This window comes from Vicia villosa, linkage group LG5, assembly GCF_029867415.1.
Source record: "Vicia villosa cultivar HV-30 ecotype Madison, WI linkage group LG5, Vvil1.0, whole genome shotgun sequence".
In the NCBI taxonomy this organism is placed as follows: Eukaryota; Viridiplantae; Streptophyta; class Magnoliopsida; order Fabales; family Fabaceae; genus Vicia; species Vicia villosa.
In genome coordinates, this window is record NC_081184.1 from 14,873,040 (window position 1) to 14,887,993 (window position 14,954).

The following is a 14,954-nucleotide window of genomic DNA, read 5'->3' on the forward strand; positions in this document are numbered from 1 at the left end:
CCGATTTTTAAGAGAATTATTGATTTTTCACCGACGTGTATGACCACCACTCAGGGTGCCAAAAGTAACTCCTTAAAAATTGAATTAAACCAGTCACTTTAATTGATAGTTGTGCAAGAATATCACTTGTAGGAGCGCGAATTCAAACCCGCCATATCTCACTTGTTCATCTTTAAAAGATGAATTTCAGTCATTAGACTACTTGACCAAAAAAAATTAGATCAAACACGGTTGAACGGAGGTCCAAAATCGATTTAAATTGTGATTCAATAGTAGATGATTAAACATTTTTTCGAAGAAATTCATATACACCCAGTTATCAATCATCGGATTCAATCGTGATTGAACCGGTTGAACTGTAATAAAAACTGTTCAATCTCTAATTCATTTCTATGTCAAACAGTTTGTTGTTGAATTGAGGTTTTTTTAGGTTTAAATAATTTTTTTTTTTGCATACAACTGTAGATATCTATTGGTCAAACTAAATCTGAACTCCAAACCAGCAGTTAAGTTGGAAGACACAATCTAGCACAAAAATAGTGTACATTAACATTCCAATTCTCAAATTAAACAATTTCTGCAAAATCTTGATTGAGTTCTTCTACCTGCTCACATTGAGATGAAACAAAGATTCCTAGAAAGGACTTATATATAAATAATGAAACAATTAACTACTCACTATGCCTCATGACATTACTAAGTTTTCTATTCTAGTTGCACAAACAACTTATATCACCACATGGAAGGTACATAAACTTGTTCTTTCAAATTCTGAGCAGCACTTTCAGTAGGTAAACCTCTAACTCCACCAATAGTCCATTGCGCTATAACTCCGGCCGCAATAGCGAAACGTAGCTGTCTCTCCAAAACATCTTGATTTTCAAACATTTCCGGACAAGTGGTTAGTTTTCTCATAATAGCAGCCACAATCGCGTCACCCGAGCCGGTTCTATCGCAAGTATATGGAGTTATGAGAACATCTTCTGTTCCAACCACAACCCCGTCAAAAGAAGGGGTATAGTAGTGGATTCTAATTGTTCCATCAGTCACAAACAGGAATTTAAGTTTATCGTGCCACAAAGGCGAGATTTCCTCAGCAGTGTAATGGTAATACTCTTGACGATTCTTGGTTTGTTCGTAATCTTCGGCGTAGTATTGGGGCTTATAATTTCTCTTCCTCTCGTAATGCTCTTCATCTAGAAGGAATTCTAATTCGGTTCTTGAAACTTCAATGACGTCTGCTTCTTGCCATGCTTTTTTTATTATTTGTCGAGTCTCGTCACGTGATCTCCACAGAGGTAATGGCAAGTTTAAATCAAAGAACACAAGGCCGCCGAACTTTTTGGACCACTTAATTGCTTTGAATAGAGTTGATTCCATAGACGGCGATGTTAGAACTTCTGCATTGAAATGGAAAATCCTAGCCTGCAGTAATCCACAGAAACAAATCACAACAAATCTTATTCAAACAGAAGAGAATTCTTCAAACATTAACAAATTATTGCAATTTCAAAAAATGTCAGATAAAAACAATTTTGGGATAGGTATTGGGTAGAATTGATTCCAAGAGAAGCAACATTTTCTAGTTTCCCAAACTCTTACATGTGTGACTTACAAAATTCTTTATATTTATACTTCATAAGTGATTCAAATATCTTCCAAACCAAATCAATTGCAATTTATTTATCTTCCATGCAAAATCCTTTCGACATCGTAAAGTATCAAAATTGATTTATCTTAAAAAACACTACACAAAGTAAGTATCAGAATTGATTTTGCCTCAAGTCAATGCATATTTTTTTGTTCAAATACTAACGTTTGGCTAGCTCACACAAAATTTGCTTCTGAACCTCAATTTGACTAGAACTGATGAAAAATAGCTTCAAGATTAGATTGAAAAACGTATAATATAATTTACATCAAACTTGCCTTCAGTGTAAAAACATTGAAATATAAGTAATATCATGTTTATCAAAAATTCTCCCAAACAAAGGAAAACTGTTTTCCTTATACATCAACAAACTTTTACCAGTTCTACGAAAGTTATTATACAACCTAACCTAACAGACAAAGTTTCCCTCCCTAAATAACATGAAAACAAAGTCTAATTATACTTCTTTAGTAGGGTTATCAATCGAGAATCAAAAGACCAATTGTCTGAATCATAAATTGAATCTCATAAAGAGTAAGATACGAGTTACCAATAAAAATATGACATGGCATTTTTAAGTAACAACAAGTTCTATTTCAAAATTATAAACTAAATATCATATATGTACCTTAAAATAATTCAGGATCCAAGTCATAAATTAAATTACTAAAGAATAATGTCTGACTATAAAAAGTTGACAAAAAAGTGAATTGCTACACTAAGTTTGGATCCAGATGAATGAATTGGGGTTCTTCATAGTCAATCAACATTTATCTTAATCTTCATGAATCAACATTTAAGACGAGATTCATGTCCAAAATAGATACACTCTAGAGATTCATATCAATTGAGTTCAGTATTATATTGAATCGAGATATGACTATGAAGACTTGCATGTAAAGTAAAATACAAACGAGTTGTCCCGTTAAGTCAGCTGCTCAGTTGGTAACTGTGCAAGGACATCAGATGCAGGGTTGCGGATTTGAACCCGCAACATCCCACTTGTTCATCTTTAAAATTAATTCACAGCCACTAGGCTACATGACCAAAAAAAAAATCAGACGAGTCTTAGAATTTGGATTAAGCATAATTCAACTCTACAAAACTTACTTGTAACAAGATGAATGTCTCGAATATATAAACACATTATCAGGTCATATATCATCTAATATGAAACTCTTATCACACACACGGCACCACCTCTATGGGACACCTAGAGTGTGATCCGATAGCAGATAGTCCAACAATCTCGAATAACTTCGATACCATATTAAAATCTAGATTCAACTTAACTCGTTCTTATAAAACCGCTTGTAAGACCACATATGTCTATCACTTTTAAACACATTTTCAAGTCATATTTCATTGCGTTCAATGTGAGACTCTTAACTATAAGCCGTGTTTTTTAGCGAAAAATAAGCAAACAGAAGTATCAAAAACTAACAATCAACAATGCTAGTCGAGTAAAGTAAGAAAAATAACCTCTTTCAAAATCGAAAGATTCAACTCATCACTCCGAAGAGAATCCTCAGCAGCTTCCTTAACAGTCTCCATCCTCATCTTCCCATCATCAAACTTCACCTTCATATAACTACACCCAGTCCTAAACCCCGAATCAAATCTCACCCCTCTCGTCTGCACCTTCTCCTTATTCAATCCCAACACAATCTCTTCCCCAAACTCATCCTCCCCAACTTTCCCCAACAAGGCCGCCCTTCCGCCAAGCCTAACATGCGCCACCGCGACATTCGACGACGGCCCGCCAGGTGCTCGAGCAAACTCCGGAGGCTTCCATTGAAGCATCTTCCATTCCGAGTAAATGTCGGGGTCCATCGGAAACTCGTGCACGCGCACCGTAGGGAGAAACTCCCTCTGCGCTGCTCCGAAACAGCATATTAAGGGTGGGTCTTCGTATGGGAAATCGATTCCGTCGTCGTAATCCTCTAATTCTTGTTGTTCTTCTGGTGTGTCGTTTTGGGGTTGTGGTGTGTCATTTTGGGTTGGGGTGTTTTTTCTGTTGCGTCGTTTTGGGGTTTGGGATTGGAGTTCTGTTGTGGAGGCTTTGATTTTATGTTGAGAAGTTGGTGTGAATTTGGAAAGGGGGTTTTTTGGAAGATGAAAGAGAGGAAGAAGATGAAGAATTGATAAGGACATTGTTTTTGGGTTTGGATTAATGGAAGGGTTTATCATTCATTTTGTGTAAGAGAAATGCTATGGGGTTTTTAGGATTTTGAAATTGTGTGTTATCCAATTCCAAACTAGGTGAGAAATGGTTTTTATTTTTCTACTTTCATTTTTGAAAGAAGGTGACAAAATATTTGGGTCAAGTTTAATCCATGTTAGAAAGAAAGGTGAAAATTTTAAATATTTCCTACAAAAATGTAGTTAATTGTTGAATAGATTATTAATGGAATTATGATATAAAATGTAGTTTTGAAATATAGTTAGTTTATGTAGTTGAATTAAATTTAAATTTGAGTGTGAATTGAATAAATTGTTGTTCAATTTAATTAATCACATTTTTAACGTTATTAATTAAGCGTCAGCGGGTATAAAAAAGTTATCTACAATAGCTCATTTGGTAGTTGTGCAACAACAGTGTGCGAGTTCGAAACCGCAACATATTATTTATTCATTTTTAAAAGGTAAACTCCGAAGAAAATAATATGAAGTGTGTGAAAAAAATTTAAATTAGTGATATGATATGGTGGAGTGATGAAATCCTATTGGACGAACTTTTTTAAGTTGTTTTTTTTTTGGATTTTTTGGTCATTGACAATGTAGAATTATTTTATATTGTTAGTGCATATCATTAATCTCATAAATTAAAAGAAACAATGTGTATTTTACTAATTATAGAAAATAAGTCGATTATGAAAAAAAATAGTCTAATTTTGATAATAATAATAATAATAATAATAATAAAATTGATATTAATAAAGATCATACAGAAGGCAAAATTAATAACAAGCTACGAGACTATTTTTTAGATGCCAAAATCAATCAACTAATTAAGATTGAAACATGTCTCCTTTATACCTTTAGGGGTGGAAATAAGTTGGACCGAGTTAGCCTTTATTAAGCCTGAGCCTGGCATACCAAAAAATTCAAAGCCTAAGTCTGGGTTGTGGCCTATCATAAACTTATTTTTTCAGCCTGAGCCTGGCCTTTTCAAATGTCTGATAAGCCTATTAGTCTGCTTAAAAAACCTATATCATTTGAATATATGTGTATACGTAATTCAACTAATGTTTAAATATACTAGAGAATCAAAATTACAATGATATTAAATGTTTGTTTACATCGATTTATGTGAGCTTACATAGTAGTATAAGTTTTGTGAAATTATTTATTTGAGAGAACTTATAAAAACAACTTATGACATTATTCATATGGTTATTTCAACTTTTTTTTTCAAGTTCTTCAAGATAATTAGACTTTAATTTTGTATTTTAATATAAAGTACAAAATACAATATAAAAAATAATAAATTTATTCATATTTATTAAAATAGGCCGGCCTGATTGGGTTAAAAGATTCTTTATATGTCCTGCACCCTAGCCTATTTAACTAAATAGGTTTATAAAAAAGCCTAAGCCTTTTCTACTTAAAAAAAAGTCTGGCCTGGCCTTGGCCTGTGTAGACTAGGTCGTAGGCCTCTGTTAGTTGGTCTGACCTATTCTCACCCATAACCTTAATAACCCTTCTACAAATTACTCAGTTACACGAAAAATTATCTTTTAAAGTAATCAACATAATAACAATAGCTTTTCTCAATTACATATCTCTTCTCATCCAGCAGACATCACCCTACCGCTTAATCATCTCCCTATCTCGCCTTAAACCAATTCAAAAACCTTTATTTTCCATCTCTCCCAAAACATTGCCAACAAATTTCCTCTCTCCTATTTCATCTGAAACATAAAGGTTGGAGAAGAAACTCATTTCCTCTCAAAGATTCTAAATTCTTCCCATTTTCTATAAGATAATCCCTTCTCTCAACCTGCTTTCTATTTCTCGTCACCCTCTTTATTTTTAATGTTGTTTTCCTTGGCTTTGACTTTGAATGCTCATCTTTATCTCTTTTGTTTCTTCATTAAACTACAAACGTGTAGAAAAAAATTTCCCTTTCACTTTGGACGTTTCATGTCTCTTTTTTACTTAATGTTTGTTGTTTGATGTTTTCTGTCAAATTTTTTAAATTTGTCAATTTCTTCATTGTTTATTTCTTCTTAATTTGTTCCTACATATGCTACTGAGGGAAGGGAGAGGAGAATCAGGGAGTGTCCCCATTGCAGAAACATATGAAGTTTTAACTTAAGAATCACTCAATAAATTGATAGTATTATCGCTCATCTTGACTTAAAAAATAGGAAACACTGAAGGTAAAGCTTGAGTTAGAAATGAATATTGGTTGTCTGGTATTAATGAAGTATGAGGAATGGGAAAAGGGTGAAGGATTGAAGTGAAGCACTGAATCACTTCTAGTGACACTCTTAAGGAAGAAGGGACTGAGATGTTTCTCTTTAAAGTAACATCAAGCTTAAAAGCTAAAGGTTGCGAAAAACTTTCAAATACTCAACTCACTCTATATATAAGCAATAGAAGCTGAAAGATCAAGACTAAATATGGAAAGAAATCACGAAATCAACGACTAGATTCCCACTCATGGATACACGCCAAACTTGAGTACACTCAAGTACTCAGTAAATTGCACCTTACCTGAACTGGCCGCGTCAATACACGTGTTAGAAAAGGGTGACGAATTGTTTCAATGATGGAACCACATTAAATGTGATTGTTCCCCGTTACAGTTTTTCAAAAAAAAATGATCTCAAACATTTTAATTTCATTTCATATCGGATTACCGAACGAAACATTTTCAAAATAAAATTATATAAAATATTAAAAGCGACCACTATTATCACATTGAAATATAAGAATATTTTAAATATAAATAACTTTATCATTAAGTTTTATAAATAAAATTAAATTGTTATAAAATAGAATTAAGTTTTTTGAATGGAAGGTTAATTAATAGAATAAAATAGAATATAGTGCACTTGAGTATAATTTAATATTTGAGTTGAATTGACAAATATTTTTGAACATTTGCTATTAATTATTAAAAAAAAAAATACTCCAACTAATTTTATTTAGCATTGCAATGGTATCATAATTCTCATAGAGAACAAAATGTACTTAAAGAGAATAAAGTGTAGTTAGGGATATCTGCACGATTGAGAAGCAATAAGGAATAGCTACACGTTTAGGTAGCAATCACCAAAGCACCAGTGGTCTAGTGGTAGAATAGTACCCTGCCACGGTACAGACCCGGGTTCGATTCCCGGCTGGTGCAAATAATTGAGCGGTGATGACTCTTGTGTCAGTTGTGGTGATGGGTTTCATCACTATCGTCTACTTCGGTTGCGAAAAATGGCACATCTGAGCTCAATTTTTTGTTTTTATTTTCATCTTAATCATCTCAAATTTTGTTACCAGCAAGCTCCAGCAATAGATACAGTATGTATGTATGTACAAAGATTATATCTATTTCATATCTTACTATTTGGATTTTATTTTAACTATAAAGCTTTGCATGTTATATAATAATTATAATACATCATTTTAACTCAATATTACATTTTATTAATACAGCCGTTGTAATTTTATTAATCAAACAACACTTGCTTCTTCTTTGATTTTCTTTTTTGAAAAATTTATCATGTCTATATTAAGACTATATTAACTTGGATGGAAGAATATTTCAAATAATGCAATTTTTTTTCCACAAATGTGTATATTTCTCTCTTTATATTTTTCCACAAATGTTATATTTCTCTCTTTATATTTTTCCACAAATTAATCTATATTTTACAATTTTCACATTTCACTTACAACTTTATAACATTTAATAAAATGTCCACAAAATTAATTTATTTGTCAACGTGTCATTTTAGAACTGATTTAGCTGGCATGTACTTGATACTTTGTTCACAAATATTTTTGACATACCATAAAAATTACAGGGCATCATGTAACATTTAATTTGAGTACAAGATAAATACAAAGACAAATATAACTACTCGATTGAATAATACATAGTTTTGGACATCGTTTAATGACTAACTAGATAATACATAACTCTTTCTACATTGATTCATCATTCAAAGCTAGCAACCTTCCTATAGTTGTTTATGACACTGAAATAAAAAGAATCATATTTATTCTAAGGACATGAAACTTCATCGTCAGAGACTTTACAAGACATTTGTGTATTGATTCAAAAGCCTCTTGATGTTGACACTCTCACACAAAATCATGTATGGTCTTGAGTTTGACCAATGGTGTGAACACCTTTCCCTTTTATGATAGATTCAAAATAAATCTTTACAAGAAATTTGCCTTGACCAAAAGAACTGCAATTTTTTCTTTGTATTCAAGGGTGGAATTTTTATCATGGTTCTAACTTTGTTCTTGTCGACTTCAATCCTTTTTATGTCAATCAAAAACACAAAAAACTTTACCCTTAGCACACTGTAAATCATATTTATTTGGGTTCATCTTGAGGTTAGTTTTTCTTCTTCTTATTGTCCCAAAACATTTCCTTCAGTGTTCTAGGTTTTGTTATTTGTTTCTAAAATTTTCAATGTAGACATCCATGAATTTTATTATGACATCATTAAATATTATGTAGATGGCTCGTTGGTAGGTGACTCGAACATTATTCAAACCAAAAGGATCGCAACTTCTTTTGAGTACTCAGATTTGGGCATATTATGCTACCCATGGTAACATATTATGTGTCAGTTGTGGACAACGTGACACTTGCTTGTTTCTTGTTATGCTAGGAGACAAGTGAGTTCCCAAGTAAGAGACACGTATCACTGGTACTTTTCCTATCCAATCTACATCCAGCAAAATCAGAATTGGTGTACTCAACTAAATCGCAATCCACTAATTTAGGGTGATATAGGCTAATTTGATGTGTGCCAGTGAGATATCATATATTACGTATGACCTTACTGAGATTTGATTCTTTCAGGGATGTTTGAAAGTGAGCACAAAGACACACAACAAACATGATATTAATACACAATGTAATGAGATAGATAAGAGAGCCTATCATACCCTTGTATTTGATTTCTTCAACTAGTTTCCCATTTTTATCCTTGTCGAGTTTGCATGATGTTGACATCGGTTGTTGCTATTAGTTTGGACTTCTCCATCTCAAATCTCTTTAGTAATTCTTTACAATTTTTTTTTAATGGATGAAACCTCCTTCCTTAGTTTGATGGATTTTAATTCTTGGGAAGTATCAAAGCTCCCCTATCATTGACATTTAGAATGTGATATCACTGTCATATATCTGAACTAATAAAATATCATGTTCGATTTTCTTTATAAAAATAGTTGTTAGTTCCCTGTTTTTAGGATTGCCTTAACTTTTGTAAAACAAATAAGAATATCGATAAGGTAATAGATAAGCAAGTACAGCAAAGAAGTCCCACTGAAATGACAGAATATGTTATGTTAAAGTAATTCAACATCTGGAATAACATGTCACTTGGGATGTTACAACATCATGCCTGAGTTGAAGTGAAGAGTTTTAATTAAATCCGTGTGATTTAATTACGACATAAGAATGCAGAATATTCAAGAATATTTTGCAAATCAAATAAAGGCATATTATACATGTAACAGGTCTGAAGAATCAATAAGAAAATTTGCGGAATCAATCAGAATATTTGAAGATTATACAGTTTCTAAATATGGCGATATTCTCGGAAACTAAAAGATTGAAGACCTTGTTTGTAGTAGAAGTTACTACGATATGTAACAGCAAATATGCTGCGATTAGAAGCCCAAGTCCAGTTGGGAATATGTTATGTTTAGACTATAAATATAACAACTTGTAACCTAGGTTGATGAGGATTAAAGATGTAGAATCCTAGGGTTGAGAAAGGTAAACCTCCCGGGTTGTGAGAAGGTTACCATGTGAACCTCGAAGCCTGTAGGTAAAAGGTGTAGTGTTCTTGAAGGAAGCTTTTAAGTAACTTCAAGATGGTAGTCTGAAGAATGTAATCAATAGAAGGAAAGTGCTAAGTCGTTGATATAGTTCCTGGGATTGGAAACTGTTCAACACCATTGCGGTGGTTGGGAGTGAGCAGAGGTTCTCTTATCTTAGATGGGATTCTAAAATAAAGATTGCATTGGGTAGTGACTAGGTAAACCGGAGGTTGTTTACATAAAATAGTACTACTTATAGTGGATCTTCTTCCTGGCTTGATATGCCCCCAGAGTAGGTGTATTTCTCACCGAACTAGGTCAACAATTACCTGTGTTGTTTTTTTTTCAGACTGCTATGTTTATACCTTGTTGCGCTAAATGTTGGATCAGATGTCTTAACATGCCGTATGACATATGAAGTTTGACCTACCATAATTTCAATAGTTTTATCGACTTGTCCTCTTAGACGATCGTACCATGCTCTAGGAGCTTATTTAAGACCATACAAGGCCTTTTTGAGCTTGAAAACTTGATTAGGAAAGGTTGAGTTGATAAAACCTGAAGGTTGATCAACATATACCTCCTCTTGGGTGTAACCACTTAGAAAATTACTTTTTACATCGGTTTAAAATAGTTTGAAATTCATGATGCATGAAAAAGCTAATAACATTCCTATGTCCTCTAATCTAACCACAAGAGCATAGGTTTCATCGAAATATATTTGTTCATGTTGATTGTAACCTTTCACAATGAGCCTAACTTTATTTCTTAAAACATTTACATCTTCGTCTAGTTTGTTGCGAAAGACCCATCGGGTACTGATGACACCAAATTACACCGTTTATTTGACTCGATTTATACATGATTATTGTCATTTTGTATTACATCCCCACTATTATGTTGGTATTTTGTCGATGTTTCAGGAAATTGACCATTTGGGATTCATTCACGAAGAAACAAAATAAAACAGACGAAAACAAGAGAAATGAAGTAGTTTTCACTCAAGGTGACCCCCATGGCATTTAGCGTAGAGGATGACATGAGTGGTCCACGTTCTAACAAACAAAAGACCAAGTCCTTGCCACTTTAAGAGCATGGCGTTTTCCACGAGGGTGTGGCGGTCGCCACATGTTGAGAAGACCAGGCAGTTAGAAATTAGGCTTTTTAGGAGAGTGTGGAGTGAGTGCGTGACCAAAAAAGCCTAATTTCTAACTGCCTGGTCTTCTCAACATGTGGCGACCGCCACACCCTCGTGGAAAACGCCATGCTCTTAAAGTGGCAAGGACTTGGTCTTTTGTTTGTTAGAACGTGGACCACTCATGTCATCCTCTACGGTAAATGCCATGGGGGTCACCTTGAGTGAAAACTACTTCATTTCTCTTGTTTTCGTCTGTTTTATTTTGTTTCTTCGTGAATGAATCCCAAATGGTCAATTTCCTGAAACATCGACAAAATACCAACATAATAGTGGGTATGTAATACAAAATGACAATAATCATGTATAAATCGAGTCAAATAAACGGTGTAATTTGGTGTCATCAGTACTCGATGGGTCTTTCGCAACAAACTAGACGAAGATGTAAATGTTTTAAGAAATAAAGTTAGGCTCATTGTGAAAGGTTACAATCAACATGAACAAATATATTTCGATGAAACCTATGCTCTTGTGGTTAGATTAGAGGACATAGGGATGTTATTAGCTTTTCCATGCATCATGAATTTCAAACTATTTTAAACCGATGTAAAAAGTAATTTTCTAAGTGGTTACACCCAAGAGGAGGTATATGTTGATCAACCTTCAGGTTTTATCAACTCAACCTTTCCTAATCAAGTTTTCAAGCTCAAAAAGGCCTTGTATGGTCTTAAATAAGCTCCTAGAGCATGGTACGATCGTCTAAGAGGACAAGTCGATAAAACTATTGAAATTATGGTAGGTCAAACTTCATATGTCATACGGCATGTTAAGACATCTGATCCAACATTTAGCGCAACAAGGTATAAACATAGCAGTCTGAAAAAAAAACAACACAGGTAATTGTTGACCTAGTTCGGTGAGAAATACACCTACTCTGGGGGCATATCAAGCCAGGAAGAAGATCCACTATAAGTAGTACTATTTTATGTAAACAACCTCCGGTTTACCTAGTCACTACCCAATGCAATCTTTATTTTAGAATCCCATCTAAGATAAGAGAACCTCTGCTCACTCCCAACCACCGCAATGGTGTTGAACAGTTTCCAATCCCAGGAACTATATCAACGACTTAGCACTTTCCTTCTATTGATTACATTCTTCAGACTACCATCTTGAAGTTACTTAAAAGCTTCCTTCAAGAACACTACACCTTTTACCTACAGGCTTCGAGGTTCACATGGTAACCTTCTCACAACCCGGGAGGTTTACCTTTCTCAACCCTAGGATTCTACATCTTTAATCCTCATCAACCTAGGTTACAAGTTGTTATATTTATAGTCTAAACATAACATATTCCCAACTGGACTTGGGCTTCTAATCGCAGCATATTTGCTGTTACATATCGTAGTAACTTCTACTACAAACAAGGTCTTCAATCTTTTAGTTTCCGAGAATATCGCCATATTTAGAAACTGTATAATCTTCAAATATTCTGATTGATTCCGCAAATTTTCTTATTGATTCTTCAGACCTGTTACATGTATAATATGCCTTTATTTGATTTGCAAAATATTCTTGAATATTCTGCATTCTTATGTCGTAATTAAATCACACGGATTTAATTAAAACTCTTCACTTCAACTCAGGCATGATGTTGTAACATCCCAAGTGACATGTTATTCCAGATGTTGAATTACTTTAACATAACATATTCTGTCATTTCAGTGGGACTTCTTTGCTGTACTTGCTTATCTATTACCTTATCGATATTCTTATTTGTTTTACAAAAGTTAAGGCAATCCTAAAAACAGGGAACTAACAACTATTTTTATAAAGAAAATCGAACATGATATTTTATTAGTTCAGATATATGACAGTGATATCATATTCTAAATGTCAATGATAGGGGAGCTTTGATACTTCCCAAGAATTAAAATCCATCAAACTAAGGAAGGAGGTTTCATCCATTAAAAAAAAATTGTAAAGAATTACTAAAGAGATTTGAGATGGAGAAGTCCAAACTAATAGCAACAACCGATGTCAACATCATGCAAACTCGACAAGGATAAAAATGGGAAACTAGTTGAAGAAATCAAATACAAGGGTATGATAGGCTCTCTTATCTATCTCATTACATTGTGTATTAATATCATGTTTGTTGTGTGTCTTTGTGCTCACTTTCAAACATCCCTGAAAGAATCAAATCTCAGTAAGGTCATACGTAATATATGATATCTCACTGGCACACATCAAATTAGCCTATATCACCCTAAATTAGTGGATTGCGATTTAGTTGAGTACACCAATTCTGATTTTGCTGGATGTAGATTGGATAGGAAAAGTACCAGTGATACGTGTCTCTTACTTGGGAACTCACTTGTCTCCTAGCATAACAAGAAACAAGCAAGTGTCACGTTGTCCACAACTGACACATAATATGTTACCATGGGTAGCATAATATGCCCAAATCTGAGTACTCAAAAGAAGTTGCGATCCTTTTGGTTTGAATAATGTTCGAGTCACCTACCAACGAGCCATCTACATAATATTTAATGATGTCATAATAAAATTCATGGATGTCTACATTGAAAATTTTAGAAACAAATAACAAAACCTAGAACACTGAAGGAAATGTTTTGGGACAATAAGAAGAAGAAAAACTAACCTCAAGATGAACCCAAATAAATATGATTTACAGTGTGCTAAGGGTAAAGTTTTTTGTGTTTTTGATTGACATAAAAAGGATTGAAGTCGACAAGAACAAAGTTAGAACCATGATAAAAATTCCACCCTTGAATACAAAGAAAAAATTGCAGTTCTTTTGGTCAAGGCAAATTTCTTGTAAAGATTTATTTTGAATCTATCATAAAAGGGAAAGGTGTTCACACCATTGGTCAAACTCAAGACCATACATGATTTTGTGTGAGAGTGTCAACATCAAGAGGCTTTTGAATCAATACACAAATGTCTTGTAAAGTCTCTGACGATGAAGTTTCATGTCCTTAGAATAAATATGATTCTTTTTATTTCAGTGTCATAAACAACTATAGGAAGGTTGCTAGCTTTGAATGATGAATCAATGTAGAAAGAGTTATGTATTATCTAGTTAGTCATTAAACGATGTCCAAAACTATGTATTATTCAATCGAGTAGTTATATTTGTCTTTGTATTTATCTTGTACTCAAATTAAATGTTACATGATGCCCTGTAATTTTTATGGTATGTCAAAAATATTTGTGAACAAAGTATCAAGTACATGCCAGCTAAATCAGTTCTAAAATGACACGTTGACAAATAAATTAATTTTGTGGACATTTTATTAAATGTTATAAAGTTGTAAGTGAAATGTGAAAATTGTAAAATATAGATTAATTTGTGGAAAAATATAAAGAGAGAAATATAACATTTGTGGAAAAATATAAAGAGAGAAATATACACATTTGTGGAAAAAAAATTGCATTATTTGAAATATTCTTCCATCCAAGTTAATATAGTCTTAATATAGACATGATAAATTTTTCAAAAAAGAAAATCAAAGAAGAAGCAAGTGTTGTTTGATTAATAAAATTACAACGGCTGTATTAATAAAATGTAATATTGAGTTAAAATGATGTATTATAATTATTATATAACATGCAAAGCTTTATAGTTAAAATAAAATCCAAATAGTAAGATATGAAATAGATATAATCTTTGTACATACATACATACTGTATCTATTGCTGGAGCTTGCTGGTAACAAAATTTGAGATGATTAAGATGAAAATAAAAACAAAAAATTGAGCTCAGATGTGCCATTTTTCGCAACCGAAGTAGACGATAGTGATGAAACCCATCACCACAACTGACACAAGAGTCATCACCGCTCAATTATTTGCACCAGCCGGGAATCGAACCCGGGTCTGTACCGTGGCAGGGTACTATTCTACCACTAGACCACTGGTGCTTTGGTGATTGCTACCTAAACGTGTAGCTATTCCTTATTGCTTCTCAATCGTGCAGATATCCCTAACTACACTTTATTCTCTTTAAGTACATTTTGTTCTCTATGAGAATTATGATACCATTGCAATGCTAAATAAAATTAGTTGGAGTATTTTTTTTTTTAATAATTAATAGCAAATGTTCAAAAATATTTGTCAATTCAACTCAAATAT

At 33.2% G+C, this 14,954-nt stretch overlaps 1 protein-coding gene and 4 non-coding genes across 5 annotated transcripts; 2 read left to right on the top strand and 3 right to left on the bottom strand.

The window, feature by feature from the left end:
- Nucleotides 1-526: 526 nt before the first annotated feature.
- LOC131601374 (fructokinase-like 1, chloroplastic) lies at nucleotides 527-3,897 on the bottom strand. Its single transcript, XM_058873174.1, has 2 exons — nucleotides 3,134-3,897; nucleotides 527-1,425 (listed from the first exon to the last, which is right to left on the bottom strand). The coding sequence occupies exons 1-2, from the start codon at nucleotides 3,839-3,841 to the stop codon at nucleotides 733-735; spliced, it is 1,401 nt and encodes a 466-aa protein (XP_058729157.1). The 5' UTR covers nucleotides 3,842-3,897; the 3' UTR covers nucleotides 527-732.
- Nucleotides 3,898-6,939: 3,042 nt separating this feature from the next.
- Nucleotides 6,940-7,010, top strand: TRNAG-GCC (transfer RNA glycine (anticodon GCC)). Its single transcript has one exon. It is a non-coding gene; the product is annotated as a tRNA-Gly (tRNA).
- Nucleotides 7,011-7,017: 7 nt separating this feature from the next.
- LOC131608508 (small nucleolar RNA snoR114) lies at nucleotides 7,018-7,104 on the top strand. The gene has a single exon (XR_009285763.1). It is a non-coding gene; the product is annotated as a small nucleolar RNA snoR114 (small nucleolar RNA).
- Nucleotides 7,105-14,578: 7,474 nt separating this feature from the next.
- On the bottom strand, nucleotides 14,579-14,665 carry LOC131608509 (small nucleolar RNA snoR114). The gene has a single exon (XR_009285764.1). It is a non-coding gene; the product is annotated as a small nucleolar RNA snoR114 (small nucleolar RNA).
- Nucleotides 14,666-14,672: 7 nt separating this feature from the next.
- On the bottom strand, nucleotides 14,673-14,743 carry TRNAG-GCC (transfer RNA glycine (anticodon GCC)). The gene has a single exon. It is a non-coding gene; the product is annotated as a tRNA-Gly (tRNA).
- Nucleotides 14,744-14,954: the final 211 nt, after the last annotated feature.

What these genes read in the sequence shown, in the direction of transcription:
- LOC131601374 (XM_058873174.1), bottom strand. Translation starts at nt 3,841, where the DNA reads ATGATAAACCCTTCCATTAATCCAAACCCAAAAACAATGTCCTTATCA. An exon ending in ATCTTTCGATTTTGAAAGAG is followed by an intron (nt 1,426 to 3,133) that starts GTTATTTTTCTT and finishes GGATTACTGCAG; the next exon opens with GCTAGGATTTTCCATTTCAA.